The sequence below is a fragment of the Leuciscus leuciscus genome, assembly GCF_965113295.1.
Source record: "Leuciscus leuciscus genome assembly, chromosome: 17".
NCBI lineage: Eukaryota > Metazoa > Chordata > Actinopteri > Cypriniformes > Leuciscidae > Leuciscus > Leuciscus leuciscus.
In genome coordinates, this window is record NC_138741.1 from 19,076,499 (window position 1) to 19,097,567 (window position 21,069).

General features: G+C 39.2%; 1 protein-coding gene across 12 annotated transcripts in view; it reads right to left on the reverse strand.

The window, feature by feature from the left end:
- Positions 1–7,787: 7,787 nt before the first annotated feature.
- birc6 (baculoviral IAP repeat containing 6) overlaps positions 7,788–21,069 on the reverse strand; it is a gene marked incomplete at its 3' end in the record, with an annotated part of 100,754 nt that continues 87,472 nt past the window's right edge. For 11 of the 12 annotated variants that reach the window (XM_082143011.1, XM_082143010.1, XM_082143009.1 and 8 more), the window contains 5 exons: positions 19,743–19,904; positions 19,247–19,324; positions 18,429–18,617; positions 8,802–8,936; positions 7,788–8,726 (listed from right to left, as the gene is read on the reverse strand). In XM_082143011.1, coding sequence (XP_081999137.1) covers positions 8,547–8,726; positions 8,802–8,936; positions 18,429–18,617; positions 19,247–19,324; positions 19,743–19,904 — 744 coding nt within the window. The remainder of the gene's footprint in view (positions 8,727–8,801; positions 8,937–18,428; positions 18,618–19,246; positions 19,325–19,742; positions 19,905–21,069) is intronic. The other variant, XM_082143007.1, reaches the window with a different exon arrangement.

Genomic DNA, 21,069 nt, shown 5'->3' on the forward strand with positions numbered 1-21,069 from the left:
ACACACAAACAGTCAACAGGCAGAGCACACACAAACACACTTAAAGGACAAGCCTAATTAGAGTAAATGTCACAGAGCCGTTATATTACCTGTGAACATGCACACTAAACATTGAGGTAGTTTAAAAGATGGATACTAGCCTTGAGAACAACAGCTATCTACAATTGACAATCAAATCTTCAACGCAGGATGCAGGAAAATGCTGAAATGTGGTTGTGGGTTCCACGTCCTCATGATAAATCAGAGGAGAGAGGACAGATACAGCCCCTCTGCTCACGTACGGCTCCCAGAAAAACATAATGACCTTGCAATTACAGCCAACTGGGGAGGATCCATCAAACGGCTCGGAGCATGTAAACGTGTGTGAATACAAGCTCATGTCAAGCCATGACTGCTCAGCTCTCAGGATCACAATCACACTCTGGGTTTAAATACACTCGATCAATAATGAATGGGCCACTACGCTCACACACCTTCATTCCTTCTTGTTTCTCAGTGGGATTCCTACATATCTGCCAATCTGAAGACGAGAAACACTCAGAGACTGATCAATATCTCTTCTAAAATGCTGAGATTTAGACCAACAGAATGCATCTCATCATGCATCTCTGTTTTCTTGTTTTTTCTTCTTCTTGCTAAGGCTTGAGAGAGATCCACACTACATAGATTTTATGAAAAATTGAAGATGATTCCATTTCAGATTGGAATGTGATGCCATTTCAGATAAATGTGATGCCAGACTGAGCAATACATCTTTTTTCATTCTTTTAGAGCGTAGGAAAAGAAATTATGGATGAATTTCAGAACTAATAGTCAAGTCAAGTCAAGTCAAGTCAAGTATATTTGTATAGCGCTTTTCACAATACAGATTGTATCAAAGCAGCTTCACAGTATTAAATTAAAATAATACAACAAGGTTTGTTTCTAGTGGAATTTATTGATTGATAAAATTAAATTTAATATCCCCAAAATATCCCCAACCGAGCAAGCCAAAGGCAACAGTGGCAAGGAACCGAAAAACTCCATCAAGTGACCTAATGGTGTCCTAAAACTCCATCAGGTGACCTAATGGCGAAAAAAACAACCTTGGGAGAACCCAGGCTCAGTCGGGGGCCAGTTCTCCTCTGGCATTTATGAGCTAGAGGCCGGATTGTAGTTTGAACTGTAAGATTACAAATATTATATGAATGCCTGGCTGAAGAGATGCGACTTTAATCTAGTTTTAAACTGGGAGAGCGAGTCTGAGCAACGAGCAGTATCAGGAAGACTATTCCAGAGTTTTGGAGCTAAATGTGAAAATGCTCTTCCTCCTTTGGTGGTTCCTGATATCCTAGGTATGACCAAAAGCCTTGAATTTAGTGATCTTAAATAGCGCGATGGATTATAGGGCGATAGAAGATCTGTTAAATAGACTGGAGCTAAGCCGTTTAGGGCTTTATAAGTCAGTAGCAATACCTTGTAATTAATACGGAACTTTATAGGTAACCAATGCAGTGATGATAAAATCGGTGTTATATGTTCATATTTTCTTGATCTAGTAAGAACTCTAGCGGCAGCATTTTGGACTAACTGTAGCTTGTTTATTGAGGATGCAGGACAACCAGCTAATAAAGCATTACAGTAATCTAGTCTCGAGGTCATGAATGCATGAACTAACTTTTCTGCATCAGAAACTGATAGCATATTACGTAGCTTAGCAATGTTTCTAAGGTGGAAAAAGGCTGTTTTTGTAACATATGAAATATGATTTTCAAAAGACAGGTTGCAATCGAGTATAACACCCAGGTCATTTACTGTAGAGGATAAAGTAACAGGACATCCTACGATGTTAAAGTTGTATTGTGAGAGGTTTTGTGGGCGTTTTTTTGAACCGGTAAGTATTACCTCTGTCTTGTCTGGATTTAATAAAAGAAAATTACGCGTCATCCAATCTTTATTATCTTTAACACACTCTGTCAATTTGGATAATTTAGCGTTTTCATCCGGCCGTGATGGAATATTTATTTGAGTGTCATCAGCATAACAATGGAAACTAATTCCATGTTTCCTTATAATATTTCCAAGTGGCATCATATATATTGAGAATAACAGAGGGCCTAACACAGATCCCTGCGGCACTCCATAGTTTACTGGAGTTATGATCGATTTTTCTCCATTTAAATAGACAAAATGGTAGCGGTCAGATAAGTATGATTTGAACCAGCTTAATGCTTGTCCTTGAACACCAGTATAATTTTGTAGTCGATCTAAGAGTATTGTGTGATCTACAGTATAGTATCGAACGCAGCACTAAGATCAAGTAAAACTAGTATTGAGATACAGCCTTGGTCAGAAGCTAAAAGTAAATCATTTGTGATTTTAACGAGCGCAGTTTCAGTGCTATGATGCGGTCTGAATCCAGACTGAAACTTTCATAGATATCATTTTCTTGCAAGAAAGAGCCCAGTTGAGCGGACACCACTTTTTCTAATATTTTAGACATAAATGGAATATTTGAAATGGGTCTATAGTTTGCTAGGTTATTATGATCTAATTGTGGTTTCTTAATGAGTGGTTTTATAACTGCCAGTTTAAATGTTCTTGTAACATGACGTAAAGATAAAGACGAGTTAATAATATTGAGGAGAGGCTCTTCCACTACAGGTAACACTTCTTTCAGTAGTTTAGTTGGTATAGGATATAATAAACATGTTGTTGTTTTAGATGAAGTGATACGTTTATTTAACTCTTTTTGTTCTATAGTTGTAAAGCACTGTAATTGTTCTTGCGGGGTGATAATTGAGGCTGAATTATAAGGCGCAATTGAAGATTGAACGTTTACAATTGTGGTTCTGATGCTTTCTATTTTCTCAGTGAAGAAGTTCATGAAATCATTACTACTGAACTGTAACGGGATATTTTGTTCGGGTGACGTCTGTTTATTTGTTAGTCTAACCACGGTGTTAAATAAAAACCTTGGATTATTTTGGTTATTTTCTATTAGTTTGTGGAGATGCTCTGCCCTGGCCGCTTTTAGGGCCTTTTTATAACGTGACATACTGTCTTTCCATGCAATTCTAAAGACCTCTAAATTAGTTTGTTTCCATTTACGCTCTAAAATACGGGTTTCTCTCTTTAGAACATGCGTAGTATTGTTGTACCATGGTGCTTTAATTTTTTCTCTGACCTTTTTTAATTTAATGGGTGCAACAACATCCAATGTTCCAGAGAGAATGGTGCTCATAGTGCTAGTTAGTTCTTCTAGTTTATCTGTTTGTTTGGGTTCAAGCAGCAGCTGAGACAGATTAGCAATTTGAGAAATTATCTATGGTGGATGGAAGGATTGTTGTGCCTGGTTGATAACGCGGCGCCGCATGACATATTACAGCAGTACGTAATATGCAAGTTACCATATAATGGTCAGTGACATCATCACTTTGTGGAATGATAGCTATATCGGTTGGATCGGTTCCATGTGATATAATTAAATCGAGTGTATGATTAAGAAGATGAGTTGGTCCGGTGACGTTTTGCTTGACCCCAAATGAATTTAATAAATCTGTAAACGCAGCCCCTAACACATCATTTGGATTATCTACGTGTATGTTAAAATCTCCAACAATTAATGCTTTATCGACATTGACTAATAGGTCTGAGAGAAAATCTGCAAACTCTTTTAGGAAATCAGCGTAAGGCCCTGGCGGTCTATATACGGTAGCCAAATCTAGTTATTAGGGGTCAAATAACTTAGTGAAAAGAAATGTTTTGAGGTGCATTTTGAACATGGGCAGGGATGGGGAGTGGTAGACTGTCTCAAAGGTGTGGGAGCACTGGCAGAGAAAGCCCTGTCCCCAAAAGTCTGCAACCTGGTGCGGGGGGTGTCCAGCAGGTCCTTGTCAGAAGACCGCAGGGAACTTGACTGAGTGTAGGGGTGGAGGAGATCTGTGAGGTATTTTGGTGAGAGTCCATGGAGAGATTTGTAAGTGAGCAGGAGGATCTTGTAGGTGATGCGTGACTTGACTGGCAACCAGTGGAGCTGTTGGAGGATGGGAGTGATATGCTGCCAGGGCTTTGTGTGGGTTAGAACCCTGGCAGCAGAGTTCATGGACATACTGGAGTAGCTAAGGGCCTTGGTGGGCAGACCAGACAGGACACCATTGCAGTAATCCAGATGGGAGGTGATGAAGGCATGGATGAGTGTCTCAGTTACTGAATGTGTGCGTGAAGGCCGGAGTCATGAGATGTTTCTGAGGTGGCAGATGGCAGACTTGGTGATGTTGTTGATGTGGGACCGGAAGGAGAGAGTGGAGTCCAGGATGACGCCCAGGTTGTGCACCTCAGGAGATGGGGAAATGTAGCAGCCATCCACAACCAGGGCCAGGTCTCCAATTTTCCTGAGCAGTGGTGCAGTGGCCACCACCTTGAGTTCTGTCTTATTACTGTTGAGTTTGAGTAGGTTTGTGGTCATCCATGATTTGAGCTCCTGCAGGCAGTTGACAAGTTGTGTGGGTGGGAGCTGGGAGGAGTTTTTACTGATATAAAGTTGAATGTCATCGGCGTAGCAGTGGAAGTTGAGTCCATGTTTACGGATAATATGACCTAGGGGTAGTATGTAAATGGTGAACAGCAGAGGACCAAGCACAGAGCCCTGGGGCACGCCATGGTGGCGGGTGCTGGATCAGAGTTAGAGCCATTTAGGGTGATTAATTGTTTATGGTCTGTGAGGTAGGACCGGAACCAGGACAGTGCTGAGCCACTGAGGCTGATGAGCTCAGAGAGGCGGTGGAGAAGGATGGTATGGGAATCTGTATCAAAGGCTGCAGAAAGGTCAAGGAGGATGAGGAAGGTGATGAGGCCATTGTCAGCAGTAAGCAGGAGGTCATTGGTGATTTTGATAAGGACGGTCTCAGTGCTATGGTGGGTTCTGAAACCAGATTGGAGGGGTTCGAAGAGCTCATGGTGGGACATGTGATATTGAAGCTGGGCAGCAACTGCTATTTCCAGGATTTTGCTGAGAAAAGGGAGGTTGGAGATTGGACGATAGTTGTTGGGGTCGTCTGGGTCTGAGCCTGGCTTTTTGAGAGTGGGGATGACTGCTACCATTTTAAAGCTGGATGGTACCACACCAGAGGCAAGAGATTTATTTATTATGTTTTCCATTGGGTGGCAGAGGATGGGAAGACAGGCCTTGACCTTGGTGGTGGGCATTGGGTCAAGACTGCTGGTTGAAGTCTTGGCTGAGATGACCAGTTTTGTTACTTGGTCGGCATCCAGTGGAGAGAAGGTGGATAGGCAGAACTGAGGTGAGTGGGCAGCTGAGTGGTGAGAATCCTGTTGGGGCAGTGTGGGGCAGGGGGAGAGCCCAGGAGACTGGAGCTGCTGGTGGATGGTGTCCACATTCTGCTGAAAAAAATCCAGGAACCTGGAGCAGAGGTCAGCTGCATCTGAGGGTTTAGCGGCATCAGGAGGGTGAAGAAGACAGTTGATGGTGGAGAAGAGTAATTTGGGGTGTTTTTGTTGGTTACTGATGAGTGTGGAGTAATACCTTGTTTTTGCCTGAGAAAGGGCTTCTTTGTAGTTTGTGACGTGTTCTGTAAATGCTTTTAAAAAAATTCCAAATTATTACAAATTTATTTTGCTAATGTTATGACTTTATTCTGAGTTAAGTTTTTCTCAACACATTACAAATTTACAGGGAGCTGCCACTCGAACGACTTTAACCCCTGGCCACCCAGGCCAAGGTTTGAGAAGCCATCCCCGGAGTGTCAAGTTGTGTGTTGAAAACAGTAAAACAAGGTGACTCGCTACAATTCGCTGACAGGCCTCCCTGATTCAAGGGTGTGGTCACCAGATGACTCAGGATCAATACAGCTAAGAGCTCACTGTTTTCCAACCAGGGAGTCTCGTTTCTGGGAGCAGTTCTTGATTCAGCCCAAATGGGGGCCAAGCTCATGCAAGAACGAGCCTTGACGATTCAACAGCTCACGGCATCTTTCAAGGTTGGGTTCTCAACCCCCCTTAGGAAGTTTTAGAGGATGCAGGGCCTCATGGCCTCCACGTCACCAGTACTTCAGCAGGGCCTGCTTCACATGCGGCCCCTACAGTACTGTACAGTACTGAATCCTCGAGTTCCAGCCCAAGCTTGGCAGACGCCTCCGCATCAGGGTTGATCACGGCTACATCGTGGCCCTGACCCCTTAGAAGGACCCTCGTTGGTTCCAATCGGGTGTGGATCTGGGAAGGGTCTCCAGAAGCAAGGTGGTCTCGACAGATGCTTTCAACATGGGTTGGGGAGCTCTATGTGAGGGCAGGCCGACTTCTGGCTCCTGGTCGAGCGTGGAAAAAAGGCTTCATATCAACTGCCTGGAAATGCCGGCAGTCTTTCTGGCCCTCAGAACCTTCCAGCCAGATCTGAAAGGGCATCATATCTTAGACAACATGGCAGTGGTGTCCTACATAAACCACCAAGGTGGACTCAGATCAAGGCGTCTGTACAAACTGGTGAGGCACCTCCTCTTATGGGCAAAACCCAACCTGTGCTCGCTGAGAGCAGTGCACATTATTTTATTATTTTCTGAAGGGGTCTAGGAGGCTAAACCTGCCCTGCCCCCTCACGGTTCCTACTGTACATTGGACCTGTCTATGGTCCTCAGGGCCCTCCCTTCGAGCCACTCCAGCTGGCCGAATTATGGCCCCTTTCCCTTAAGACCGCTCTCCTGCTAACCTTAGCATCGGTCAAGAAAATGGGTGACTGACAAGCTGGAAATGTGAGTGCTTAACTGTGAGTGCTTCTTGCCTTGAGTTTTGGCCTAACGACTGTAAGGTCGTCCTCAAACCAAGACACGGCTAAGTGCCGAAGAGTGAGGACAGTTCTCGTGCAGTTTCACTGCGTTATTCTATAATCTAATCAAAATCAGTACTCGTTCCCGTTATCTCAGGGAACCGAGGTTACGTTAGTAACAGAGTACATTCTCAAAGTGATCAACGATATAGTTTCTCTGTGCCGTTATCATTATAGCTGTGGTGTGGACTCTGCTGTTCTTTAATATTGAGAATTTGTTTTTTAGAACTATATCTTTATAGTTATCGTCATTGGTGGGAATGGGCCTTAAAAGCAGATAAAAAGTGCAAAAGGTAAATACAATAAAAAAATTAAACAGTAAATACAAATTTAGACAAAATGAAATCGAAAGGGCCCAATTGATGCTACTTCATGTGTGTTCCAATCTAGTCACATGATCCTTCAGAAATAATTATAATATGCTGATTTGGTGCTCAAGAAACATTTCATATTATTATCAATGTTGAAAAGAGTTGTGCTGCTTAATATTTTTGTGGACACTGTGATACACTTTTTTCAGGATTTTCTGATGTAGAGAAAGTTCAAAAGAACAGGATTTATTTGAAATAGAAATCTTTTGTAACATTATAAATGTTTTGTGGTAATCTTCTGGTAACTGGTATGAGTGCAGAATTTTTAAAGTGAATTTCACTACAGTACTTTGAATATCCATTTAATACAATTATGGAATACTCTGATTCTGTTGGATATAGTCAAGAAGGTCAAGGCCTCCGTATTCGTAGAATGTGCACATGCACTGTTTGCATACTTCAGATGTTTAATTAGTCTTATTGTCTAGTACATTTTTAAAAACTTCTACTCTTGTAAGCTGACAGTGATTTTTAAAACTGATCATCGCTCAGCCTCCATTATAACTCAGAAAGTGAGAAAATAAAAGTGAATTCTGCTTACACATGCACAAACACTCACCACAATCTACAGAACCACATTAATTAGTATATCCAAGCAAAGTAAAACAGGTTGCATTTATTAAACTTGCACTTAAAAGCAGAGAGAGGGCAAAAATAAAACGTGCTATTGATCAGCCTGAACGAGCATCCAGGAACGTCCGATTCAGGCTTTATTATTGAAGTGTACACAAGTCTGTAGAAACCAAAAGCACTGTCAGAGGGTCACCAGAGGATTGTGGGAACTCAAGAGTGGGTATGGGAGCGTGTTACATTTTTCTTTTAAATAGTTTGCTTAAAGAATGACCAGTATATTCTCACGTACAAACTGTCCTTGCACTAACAGTCCAAAATAAAGAAAAAAAAAAAATTAACAAAACATTTGGTAAACATTCTCCACTAAAGGCAGTTCCCTTATATATACTGTGATTTCATCTTTCATTTTGTTTACATAAACAAGTTTAATAACATATCAATCAGTGGTTATTTAACAATTTGGGAAAAAAAGGAAAAAAAAGCACAAAAAAATTGTATACTCTTTTACAAGTAAATAAAAAGATCTTTTCTCATCTCTTTTGTTTTCTTCAGGGCGCAGCATAGATTTCAGCGGTTCGTCTTGTGTCGGTGGGTGTTAGCGGATTCATTTCCTCGTATTTTCTTGGTTTTGTCTGTCCTCTCTTTTTATGCTATTACATAATTAGATTCTTACATACAAATATTGACAAAAAGATGGCTTAAATCACCAAAGCCATCCAGTCTTTTTTCAATATCAATGGATAGTCAAAGGCGGTGGGCGGGGCTTCAGGGGGAGAGGGGGATCATAGCTGGCCGTCGCTACAGTGGGCGTCTGGGCTGTCCGTCTGCTTCTCTGCGTCCTGACCGGGCAGCTCTTTCACCATGAGCGAGGCGCTTTTCTCGGAAAACTCCTCCCCATCCGGCTCCAGGCCATCAGGACAGGGAAGTTTCAACAACTCCTCTCTGAGCTGAGCTGTGTGCCTCTGCAAAAAACACATGGAATCAGTTTCCAGAAGACAACAAATGACACAATTTACATTGATATGACAGTGTTGTACCTTTAGCGCAGCTGCGTGATGAGACATGGTTCGGCCGACTCTCTTATCGCTGCTGTACTGCTGAATATCACAGATCCAGCCCTCGCACTGCGCCATGATCTCCGCTCGCTTCATATAGAAGTGCCGATGGATCACCTGCACGCATACACACACGGTTAGTGTTAAAAAACACATTATCAGTGTTCTTGGAAAAGAGAATTGTATATCAGTTCCCATAGAGCCCATAAATCAAACGCAAACCTCATATTCAATTTTACTAGCACTAGAAAACCATCTGCTGATCTTCAGATTGAGACTCCAGTGACCTATCGGATTCATAAAGACCAGATGACCGATCGCACCACACAGATAACCAGCAGTCACTGCCTGTCCGCGCATGTTAATACGAACAAACTAAGTGACCTTTTCGGTAACAAAGACCATAGGCAGGAAAGAGAAGAACTCTGTGCTCACACAGACACACACACACTTCCTCCGAATCTGTCCAAAGGCGAGAGCTGACTCACTCGTTCATTCTGCGTCTCCTAAATATTCCTCCTCTCCATCTCACTTTGTTTTCTAAACACGTCATACAGAGTGACGGTGTATTAACTGCAGACGTGAGGAGTTGTTAATATCAGTCACAACACCCTGATTTAACAGAATCAGAGTCGCTTCCCCAGACACCGGGAGTGGTTCTTAGGTTGATTAAAACAGCAACAACAAACTTTGTACCACCTGAAAAGGATTTCCACTGTACCACCTGTTGGTGCGTTCAAGTCCTCCTGGGAAGTTTGTACTTACGAGGTGGGAAGTCGTGTTTACGACGGCAGGTGCGTTCAAGTCACTTTCGTCTGAGTTAAGATGGTGGTGTACTTTCTCTTAATTAATCTCACAAAAATACAGTAAGGTTCTTAAACTCTAGTTCTAGAAAATGAAGAACAAAGATATGTGCATCAGGTGTGCTTTGATTTTTTTTAAAGCATAGGCTTTTTTATGTTTTTAGTTAATTTATGAAGCTAAACTTTATCATTACATAAGCTATTACATTGTTATATTATAATGCCATCATATTCTGTGCAGGCAATTAGCTTACTTCGCTGTAAATAGAAAAGCCTGACAATATCACAGCTAAATAAATACCTTTAAGTATTGATTTTCCGCCATGTTTCTCACTGACACGAGCCCAACTCGTAAAGATCTGGGATTAAAGAAAATCCCGACCTCCCCACTCGTATTTACGATATTGTGGTGGCATTCATTTGCGCTCAACTTTTAAATACGATCTTTACAAGATGACTTGAACGCACCATGTGTTATGATAGTCGCTATTAGTTCATTTTAAAGTATTAAACAGAATTAGGATCTAAACAATTCATAAACTTTTCATTTTGTGTCATTTCAAGAACAAAAGTCATAACATTACAATATTAATGCAACTTTTTGAGAATAAAGTCAAAATGGCAAGAATACAGTTGTGGGGCTATGAGATTAAAATTGTAATGGTACAAGAAAAAAAAGTTATGTTATGAGGAAAAAAAAGATGTTTGAGAAAGTCAATGTTATGAGAATAAATTTGTAATGTTTTGAGAATAAATATATAAATGTTTCAAGAATAAAGTCGTAATGTTACAAGAATAGATTTGTTTGGCAAAAATGTCTTAAATGTTTTGAGAAAGCCGGAATTCTACGTGAACAAATTTGAACAAATTATGTTTTGAGAATAAATGTATAATGTTTAAAAAATAAAGTTGTAATGGTTATGGGAATAAAGTCATAATGCTACGAGAACAACTTTGTACTGTTTTGAGAAAAAAAATTAATGTTATGAGAATAAAGTCATGGTTTGCAAAAAAAAAGTTTGAGAAATGCTTTGAGAAAAACTTAAAACTCAGAATAAAGTCATAACATTATCAAAATTAATTTGCAATGATTTGGATTTTTTTTATGATTTTAGTATCAAATCAATGTTTTGAGAATAAAGTTATAATGTTACAAGAATAAAGTTAACATTTCTAATCTTCTTAGAATAAAATCAAAATGTTTTGAGAACAATTTTTTTGTTTTCTGAACAAAGTTGTAATATTATGGAAATACATTTTTTATTTTTTTGAGAATAAAGATGTAATGTTTTAACAAAAATGTATGCATTGTGTGATTCTCAAAACATAATATAAATCTTCATATTAGTAATGAGTACTAAAAACTATACAATAAGCAAAATACCATCCATGTCTGAAAAACCTTGATGCCATTTGATTTTTAACTGTAAATAACAAGATTCATTAAAAAAACAGGTTACACACACCAACTGAACAAACGCAGAATACTCTTGAATCCACACCAAAAGCTCTAGTGGGAAAACAGCCTTATAAACAGCTTCTGCAAAATCCACCTGTTGTGTCTTCACTAACACACACAGTCTCTCCCAGGATTAAGACGTGCACTTTAACCTGCTTGTAAAAGCGAGACGCTGTTCGGATCAAACTTCTGGGGGGAAAAGACCGAGCGCAGGCGAGACGGATTCAGGAATGAGTGCATGTGATCGATGGTCTTGCCAGTGTTGCCATGGAAACCCCGGCTGCCACTGCACATTACTCGCTGGCTCTGAGCTCAACCTCACCGGCCTTATATCTCTCTCTCTTTTGCTGTCTCGCTTCATCCATCCATCCTTCATAAATCTATCTTTCTCTCAAAAACACAAAGGTCAACCACCCAGACATGTGACTGTTACAGCCTCTCCCATGATATTGCGTTTGTTTCATATTCATTCAGTTCCTAGAACATGTGTAATGATATTGGAAAGAGAGAGAGAGAGAGAGAGAGAGAGAGAGAGAGAGAGAGAGAGAGAGGGGTTAGAAACAGAAATGCCATTTAAAAGAAAATGAACATGAGCGTAGTTACGGTGTAAGGTTGTTGTGCAGGAGCGAGTGTGTGTTTCCTCTCCCTCTTCTGACGTCAGCAGCCCAACTATTTATTACCATGCATGACTGGCTTTTTTTGTGTGTGTGTGTGTGTGTGTGTGTGTGTGTGTGTGTGTGTGTGTGTGAGATACAGCTTTTTTTTTTTTTTTTTTTTGTGTGTGAACGTACTACACTCCAAAACAGTTTAATATAGTCCAATGGTAGAAGCAGCAATAGAAATGTTGATTTTAAATAATTAAAATTCATTCCACACAAGTGTTTAAATTTTTTATTATTTTAGCCAAAATTTGCGTGCTACATATTTGTGCCTGCAAATGCTGATTTTAAATACTTCAAATTCATTCAACACAAAAAATTGGTATTTTAGTATAACTGGTATTTATAAAATTGGTAATTAAAAAAAATTTAAATTAACGATTTTACAATTGCTTGCGCTGCATTGTACCTACAACAGGCTAATGGAAAACTCTAAACTATCGGAATCGACTATGAGTGGAGTTTCATTAATGAGGTTCTATCTTCTGTAAGGATGCTGCCACATGAAGGTAGGGATGTGACGGTGAGGAAATTTACCCAGCGGTTAACCGACGCGTGACAACACCGTTGGAGTTTCTCTCTGTTCCACCTCGCTTTTAAATCTCGCATGAATGGCCGAGCGACTGTGCGCATTTTACGAATTAGCAGCAATTTGGGGGCGGCAATTACTTGAATGGTGGGTTCTTATTATTATTAATGAAAACCACAACGACAAAACAGTACAATGACTAACTGCCTTATATTAAACAGAACTTTACCTGTTACCTCCGGATACCACCTTCGTCAGGCAAAGTTTACAGATTGCCTCAATGTTTGCAGGTTCCCTATTAGCACTGGGTTTAATATGGCTAAATAGGCGCTTTTACATTTCAAAACGATGATGGGGGCGATGCCACGGTGGGCAAGTGATGTAATAGGTGTGCGGCTGAACACTGTGTAACACCAGTAACACTCGCAGCAAGCCTAGTAGTAGGCAATTACCTAGGTTTTGAGATCCTTTCTCAACACAAAAAGCTCTACACTAAAGCTCCCATGATTCAACCTGCCCTCAATACCTTACATTCAGGCCCATGGAGTCTTCAAACAGTCTACACATTTTATACATCCTCAGCTCCATGCATGTTTGTTTATTAAACATTTTGCCTAGATTCATTATATATTCAGTAACTAATATGAGATTTAAATCCATTTCACATAATTATGCATATTCTGTCTGGGCCAATACATAATTCATCAGTAAGTATAAGTCCTATACGAGCTTCTGTGTTATAGCAGTCGATGCCCAGCCTGGCTCGGTTCTGGCCAAACGACAGCCCCACGGCCCTTTATCCCTCCGAACAATGCTCTGGTTGCCATGGCAACAGCCTGTTTAGTGTCCACTGTGGGATACAGAGGTAATGTACCAGCCACATAACTGCCTGAGGTGGCGAAGCAGCCGTTAGGCATGCCATCAAACTAACAAATACCAGCTGAAATACCCATACTAGACCTAAGATGACATAGACGGATAATGCCAGTGTGTGGTGTGATTTCACGTAGTCTGATCTGGCTACTGATTTTTCAACTATATGACAGTCTGAGAGAGTAAACACTCACAAAATACACACTCATATACTTTCTCCTCTCTCTCTTTTCACTGAGCATATGGATGATTGCTATCTGGTGGTGGGGGCCATATCAAGGACAAAAGGAAATCAAAACAAAGAGGGGAGAAGATGAGAGGGTGGAGAACATCATTATCTATCTAAAAGTGATAAAAAAAAAAAAGATCGGACAACTCAAAATGTGCTGCTGACACACAGTGGACAAAAATCACCTCAGGCATATACTGTATATATATATATATATATACACACACACACACACTACCGTTCAAAAGTTTTGGGTCAGTAAGATTTTTTTAATGTTTAAAAAAAAAAGTATATTCTGCTCACCAAGGCATCATTTATTTGATAAAAAACAATAATAAAAAAAACCCATTAATATTGTGAAATATTATGACAATTTTAAATTACTGTTTTCTATTTTAATATATTTTAAACTGTAATTTATTCCTGTGATCAAAGCTGAATTTTCAGCATCATTACTCCAGTCTTCAGTGTCACATGATCCTTCAGAAATCATTCTAATATGATGATTTGATGCTCAAGAAACATTTATTATTATTATTATCAATGTTATCTTTATAAGTCAGTAGCAATACCTTGTAATTAATACGGAACTTTATAGGTAACCAATGCAGTGATGATAAAATTGGTGTTATATGATCATATTTTCTTGATCTCGTAAGAACTCTAGCGGCGGCATTTTGGACTAACTGTAGCTTGTTTATTGAGGATGCAGGACAACCAGCTAATAAAGCATTACAGTAATCCAGTCTCGAGGTCATGAATGCATGAACTAACTTTTCTGTATCAGAAACTGATAGCATATTACGTAGCTTAGCAATGTTTCTAAGGTGGAAAAAGGCTGTTTTTGTAACATATGAAATATGATTTTCAAAAGACAGGTTGCAATCGAGTATAACACCCAGGTCTTTTACTGTAGAGGATAAAGTAACAGGACATCCTACGATGTTAAAGTTGTATTGTGCGAGGTTTTGTGGGCGTTTTTTTGAACCGATAAGTATTACCTCTGTCTTGTCTGGATTTAATAAAAGAAAATTACGCATCATCCAATCTTTTATATCTTTAACACACTCTGTCAATTTGGAAAATTTTGCGTTTTCATCCGGCCGTGATGAAATATATATTTGAGTGTCATCAGCATAACAATGGAAACTAATTCCATGTTTCCTTATAATATTTCCAAGTGGCATCATATATATTGAGAATAACAGAGGGCCTAACACAGATCCCTGCGGCACTCCATAGTTTACTGGAGTTATGATCGATTTTTCTCCATTTAAATAGACAAAATGGTAGCGGTCAGATAAGTTTGATTTGAACCAGCTTAATGCTTGTCCTTGAACACCAGTATAATTTTGTAGTCGATCTAAGAGTATTGTGTGATCTACAGTATAGTATCGAACGCAGCACTAAGATCAAGTAAAACTAGTATTGAGATACAGCCTTGGTCAGAAGCTAAAAGTAAATCATTTGTGATTTTAACGAGCGCAGTTTCAGTGCTATGATGCGGTCTGAATCCAGACTGAAACTTTCATAGATATCATTTTCTTGCAAGAAAGAGACCAGTTGAGCGGACACCACTTTTTCTAATATTTTAGACATAAATGGAATATTTGAAATGGGTCTATAGTTTGCTAGGTTATTATGATCTAATTGTGGTTTCTTAATGAGTGGTTTTATAACTGCCAGTTTAAATGTTCTTGTAACATGACGTAAAGATAAAGACGAGTTAATAATATTGAGGAGAGGCTCTTCCACTACAGGTAACACTTCTTTCAGTAGTTTAGTTGGTATAGGATATAATAAACATGTTGTTGTTTTAGATGAAGTGATACGTTTATTTAACTCTTTTTGTTCTATAGTTGTAAAGCACTGTAATTGTTCTTGCGGGGTGATAATTGAGGCTGAATTATAAGGCGCGATTGAAGATTGAACGTTTACAATTGTGGTTCTGATGCTTTCTATTTTCTCAGTGAAGAAGTTCATGAAATCATTACTACTGAACTGTAACGGGATATTTTGTTCGGGTGATTTGTTAGTCTAGCCACGGTGTTAAATAAAAACCTTGGATTGTTTTGGTTATTTTCTATTAGTTAACGTGACATACTGTCTTTCCACGCGATTCTAAAGACCTCTAAATTAGTTTGTTTCCATTTACGCTCTAAAATACGGGTTTCTCTCTTTAAAACATGCGTAGTATTGTTGTACCATGGTGCTTTATTTTTCTCTCTGACCTTTTTTAATTTAATAGGTGCAACCACATCCAATGTTCTAGAGAGAATGGTGCTCATAGTGCTAGTTAGTTCTTCTAGTTCATCTGTTTGTTTGGGTTCAGGCAGCAGCTGAGACAGATTAGATAAGCAATTTGAGAAATTATCTATGGTGGATGGGAGGATTGTTCTGCCTGGTTGATAACGAGGCGCCGCGTGACATATTACAGCAGTACGTAATATGCAAGTTACCATATAATGGTCAGTGACATCATCACTTTGTGTATGATTAAGAAGATGAGTTGGTCCGGTGACGTTTTGCTTGACTCCAAATGAATTTAATAAATCTGTAAACGCAGCCCCTAACGCATCATTTGGATTATCTCTGTGTATGTTAAAATCTCCAACAATTAATGCTTTATCGACATTGACTAATAGGTCTGAGAGAAAAATCTGCAAACTCTTTTAGGAAATCAGCGTAAGGCCCTGGCGGTCTATATACGGTAGCCAAGGCTAGAGATAATAGGGATGTTTTTCTAACATCTAAGAGCGTAACATTTAGTACAAGTACTTCAAACGAATTAAACTTATAACCTGTTTTCTGAGTAACATTGAGAATATCTCTATAGATGGTTGCAACACCGCCGCCACGACCAATCAGACGGGGCTCATGCTTATAACAGTATCCAGGAGGAGTAGACTCATTAATACCCAAATAATCATTTGGTTTAAGCCAGGTTTCAGTAAGGCAAAGTACATCGAAGCTATTATCTGTGACTATTTCATTTACAATAACTGCCTTAGGTGTGAGTGATCTAATGTTTAGAAGACCTAGCTTTAGAAATAGTTTTTGTTTACTAATAGCAACATTTTCTGTTTTAATAACAATTAGATTTTTCCTAGATCCTGCAGTAGATTTATTATTTGATCTCACTAAACGAGGAATAGACACGGTTTCTATGCAATGTTCTACACTAGTATTTATATCAGTTAAATTGGTGCAGCAGAGACTATGATTTGGACTTTTGGTTACTAGTCAAAGGGTATTTAACATTTTGGAGATGTTATCGGACAGAATGCTCATGCTCTCATTATGGGCTATTTGTAGAATTGAGGAAACCAAATTTAATCCATTTTGGGATAAGGCTGTAACAAAGTGTGTGTGTGTGTGTGTGTCACACTTGATCATTTTTATCAAGCTTGAATGACAATTAATAGGTAATCTTCATTGCCATTTGAGTGAAATTATTGAATTTAAATATACGAGCTTGATAAAAATGATCATTCTATAAGAAAATTTCTGATGGCATTTAGAGGCTTTTGCATCTGAACTCTTCATATATATATATATATATATATATATATATATATATATACATATATACATATACATATATACATATATACATACACACACACACACACACATATATATACAAATACACTGTAAATAGATATATGTTTCATGTCTGTGAGGCAAGTAGCCTATCACAGAGTTCAGGGAGACCGAGATGGGAGAAAGCACCTTTTTTTTTTTTTTTTTTTACAAAAGCACGTTTTGTTGTTATTGTGAGTGTACACAAAAGTAAACCCTTTACAGTTTTGAATGATGCATTACTGCTGTGTTGAGCTTTCCTTCTACCCTGACGAATCCTCCACTCCCTGCTGCTGAAAAACACTACCCACAGCATGATGCTGCTGCCACCACCACACCTTACTGATGATGAGCAGTGTCTGGTTTCCTCCATACATGATGCTTGGAACTAGAGGTTCATCAGACCAGAGAATCTTGTTTCTCACAGTGTGAGGGAGTCCTTTAGGTGCGCTTTTTTTTTGCAAATTCCAAGTGGGTTTTCATGTGTCTTCACTAAGGGGAGGCTTGAGTCTGGCCACTCTGCCATAAAGCCCAGAAAAGCTGAGTGTTGCAGCAATGTTTGTCCTTCTGTAAATTTCTCCCATATCCATATATGAGCTCAGCTTCTTGGTCACCACTCTAACCAAAAAAAAATCTCCATCGATTGCTCCATTTGGCCAGGAGGTCAGCTCTAGGAAGAGTCCTGGTTGTTCCAAACTTCTTCTATTAAGGATTATGGAGGCTACATGCTTCTGTGAACCTTCAATAAAGGTGTATCCTGACACAATCCTGTCTCTGAGCTCTACATGCAGTTCTTTTGACCTCATGGCTTGGTTTTTGCTCTGATATGCATTTTCAGATGTTGGACCTTTTATTGAGAGGCGTGTGCCTTTCCAAATCAGGTCCATTCAATTGAATTTGCCACAGGTTAACTCCACTCAAAGTGTATTAACATCTACAAGCGAAATTGGAATGCTCTTGAGCTAAATTCCAAGTGTCTCAGGAAAGGGTACTCATGCAATGTAATTATTTAAGTTTTTTATTTTTAATAAATTTGCAAAGTTGTCCCAAGTCAGTTTTTTTGCTTTGTCATTAGAGTATGGAGGGTAGATTGATGTAGGAAAAAAGTAATTTAAAGTAGTATTTGTAAAATATTATTACAATTTAAAAATAATAGTTTTCTATTTAAATATATTTAAAAATGTTATTTATTCCTGTAGCAAAGAACAGCATTTATTTGAAAAAAATTTTTCAAGAGACCCTAAACTTTTGAATAGTACTGTATATAACATATACATGTAAAGTATGTATGTGTGTGTGTGCGCGTGTATATACACACACATACACAAATTATTAATATGTATATAATAAATATTGTATTATATCGAATTTCCCCCCCCAAATATTTTCTCCAAATATCGCATGTTTATGTGCATGCATGAACCTCGGGTACCCTTTCAAGAGCCGATAAGTGTTTGTGATGAATGATATCTAACCTCTTTAAAGCAGGGTGAAGGGTTGCGGATCTGTTCTAGCATGGCCCACTTGACGGTAGCCTGCCGGATGTTTCCGTCGTACTCTCTGGAACTCTGCGATCCACTTGGCGTGCCCCGGGAACGCTCGTAACCTGGTTCGTTGAAGTATGGCTCAGCCACCAGGATCAGAGACTGGATTGATACCAGCACCTAAAATAGACAGACACACACGTGTTATAAATCCAAGGTGGAAAGACCCACAGGTCAGGTGAAAAGGTGAAGAACACACAGCTCTCTGTGACCAAAGCACTACTGTCCCAGTGCCCGATTTCCATTTATTGATCGGCTGGACACTAACTGTAGCACTAATCAATGGAGACATTTCTATGAACTGCTGGCAGCAGTACATGTGCACAAGCGAGAGAAGAGAGAGGAGCAGAGCCTGATCAGATCAATATTACAGGGTGAAACAGCTCCCCTGCCTATTATTTAGAGAGGTATGATGGAGGGAGGAAGGGAGGGAGGGAGGAGGGGTTGAGATGTGGGCAGATAATTACTGTAGGGAAGCCAGGATGGGAATGTTGTAAATGCTTAATGGTCGATGTGTAGGTGATAAGACTAAATGCTCTCAAAGAAAAGTAAAAATGAGAGCTGTTCTCTCCGGCATTCCACTGCTTCAGAACTACCGAAAATAATCATCCTCACTTGTGCAGTCACGGTATCAGTATCAGAAGTGAAATCCTTCCTTACTAATGAGCATGAACAGGAGAGTCAAGGACAGCTTTAAAAAACTGATTATTTAAGAAAGAGAAACTACAAACGAACGGGATTTGGCTCACCTGTAGAAAGCTAGAGGTCTGAGGGTTCCATTTCTCCTCGGGACGCCCGTGCCAGGTGTTCAGGATACTTAAACACACCTGGTTGTTACCGAAGGGATGACAGCAGGTGGAGATGAAGAGAAGACAAAAATGTATGGTTAAACTAAACAATGATTACAAGTCAGAGGAGGAAGCTTATTAGGGATTGACAGTTATAAATCAAACAGGCAAATAAATCGGTCTATATTTTTTAGATTATTGCCATTGGCAGTAAAATAATTTTTTTGTAAAAATCTAATAATAAAAAATAAAAATAAAATAAGAATATTTTTGTATTTCCATTCATTCAATATTCAGACATTTTTGACATTATCGCCATGAGCTGTAAAAAAATATATATAAAAAAACACTTATAAAAATAACAATATAATAACATTATTTTCATATTTACAACCTACAGTCTATTTATCGGTACTGGCCACTGAAAAATCTGAGAAAACAGGAAGAAAACACTAACCTTTCCATCATTGTAGAGGTTTGGATTGAAGCGGACGCTGTGGCCACCAGTGGTCTCCAGATTAACAAGAGGAGGGGAGTTTGGGTAATCTTGAGGGAAGTAGACATCAAATTCAAAACAGCCGTTGGCATATGGTGTGTCTGCGGGCCCTGTTATCAACACCTGAAAGAAAAAGCAGGAAAACAGCCATTAAAACGGCAAGCCTCCAATCATTCAAAGGTGACAAAAATTAACATGAAAGCATTGTGTTGAACAGCACAGGAATGATTGTGCGTGTCTAAACCATGTTTGTAGAGAGAGAGCTAGGGAGTATGAACAGATACAGGCAGAGACGTGAGTCAGAGAGAGGCAGATCGGAGGACTTGTATGCCATCCAGTAAATCTCTCTCCACTGCAGGCGGTGGAGCTGCACTCAGGCGTAAAGACTGTTTTGACATGACCATTCAAACGCAACACTAAACACACACACAAAGCTGTGCTCATACAGCTCACAAAGCTCAGTTTACTGTTAATGTCCATTACGATTGTATGAAGTGTGGAGGAGGCCTGGCCCGCTGTTAGGGGTCAGTGTAAACAGACAGAGCAGTGAGTGACCAGTCTGACTGGGGCTCCGCTTGTGGTCTGGCCTGTCCTGTCCGAGCTCAAGCCAGACAAATTGACATTTACACACTTAAAAAGCAGCCAGGGTCAAAAACACATCTCAAATGTCATTAGGAAGAGTATGTGCACTCTTAAGTGTGTGTGTAAGAGACCACAGGACAGTGAGACAAGCAAGTGACTGCTGGGATTCATTGCGGTTGTTTTATCATGCAGCAGAGATCGAAAGGTTCATGTTGACCCACAGTAAACAGCAGGGCTTGAGTCTGCTCTCATAATAAGCACTGACATATCCGATTCTTTAATTTTATTAATTTAATTGTGCAATTAACCAATTCACATTATTTGAATATTAACTTGTTTTAAATTAAAAAATGAATATAAAGAAATGTATAATTTATATGAATTATAAATCAAGTTTATATTCACACACACTTATTTTTCATTTATGTATATATAATAAAAATATTATTATGCCCAATAAATATTTGAAATTGACTTATTAAATATGATGCCATTAATCATGCTCATCCATCTGCATTTTGCATATATTGAGTAATTTTTTTTATAATTCCTCCACAGAGTTTTAGTGATCAACAAATGCTCTGTGAATCAGTTTGACAGAATCATCAAAAATAACCAGTATAAAAGCATGATTCGTTTACAAATCTGACATCGCTGCTAATAATGTAGTTGATTGCATGAATGCTTCTGGAATAAATCTTACCCG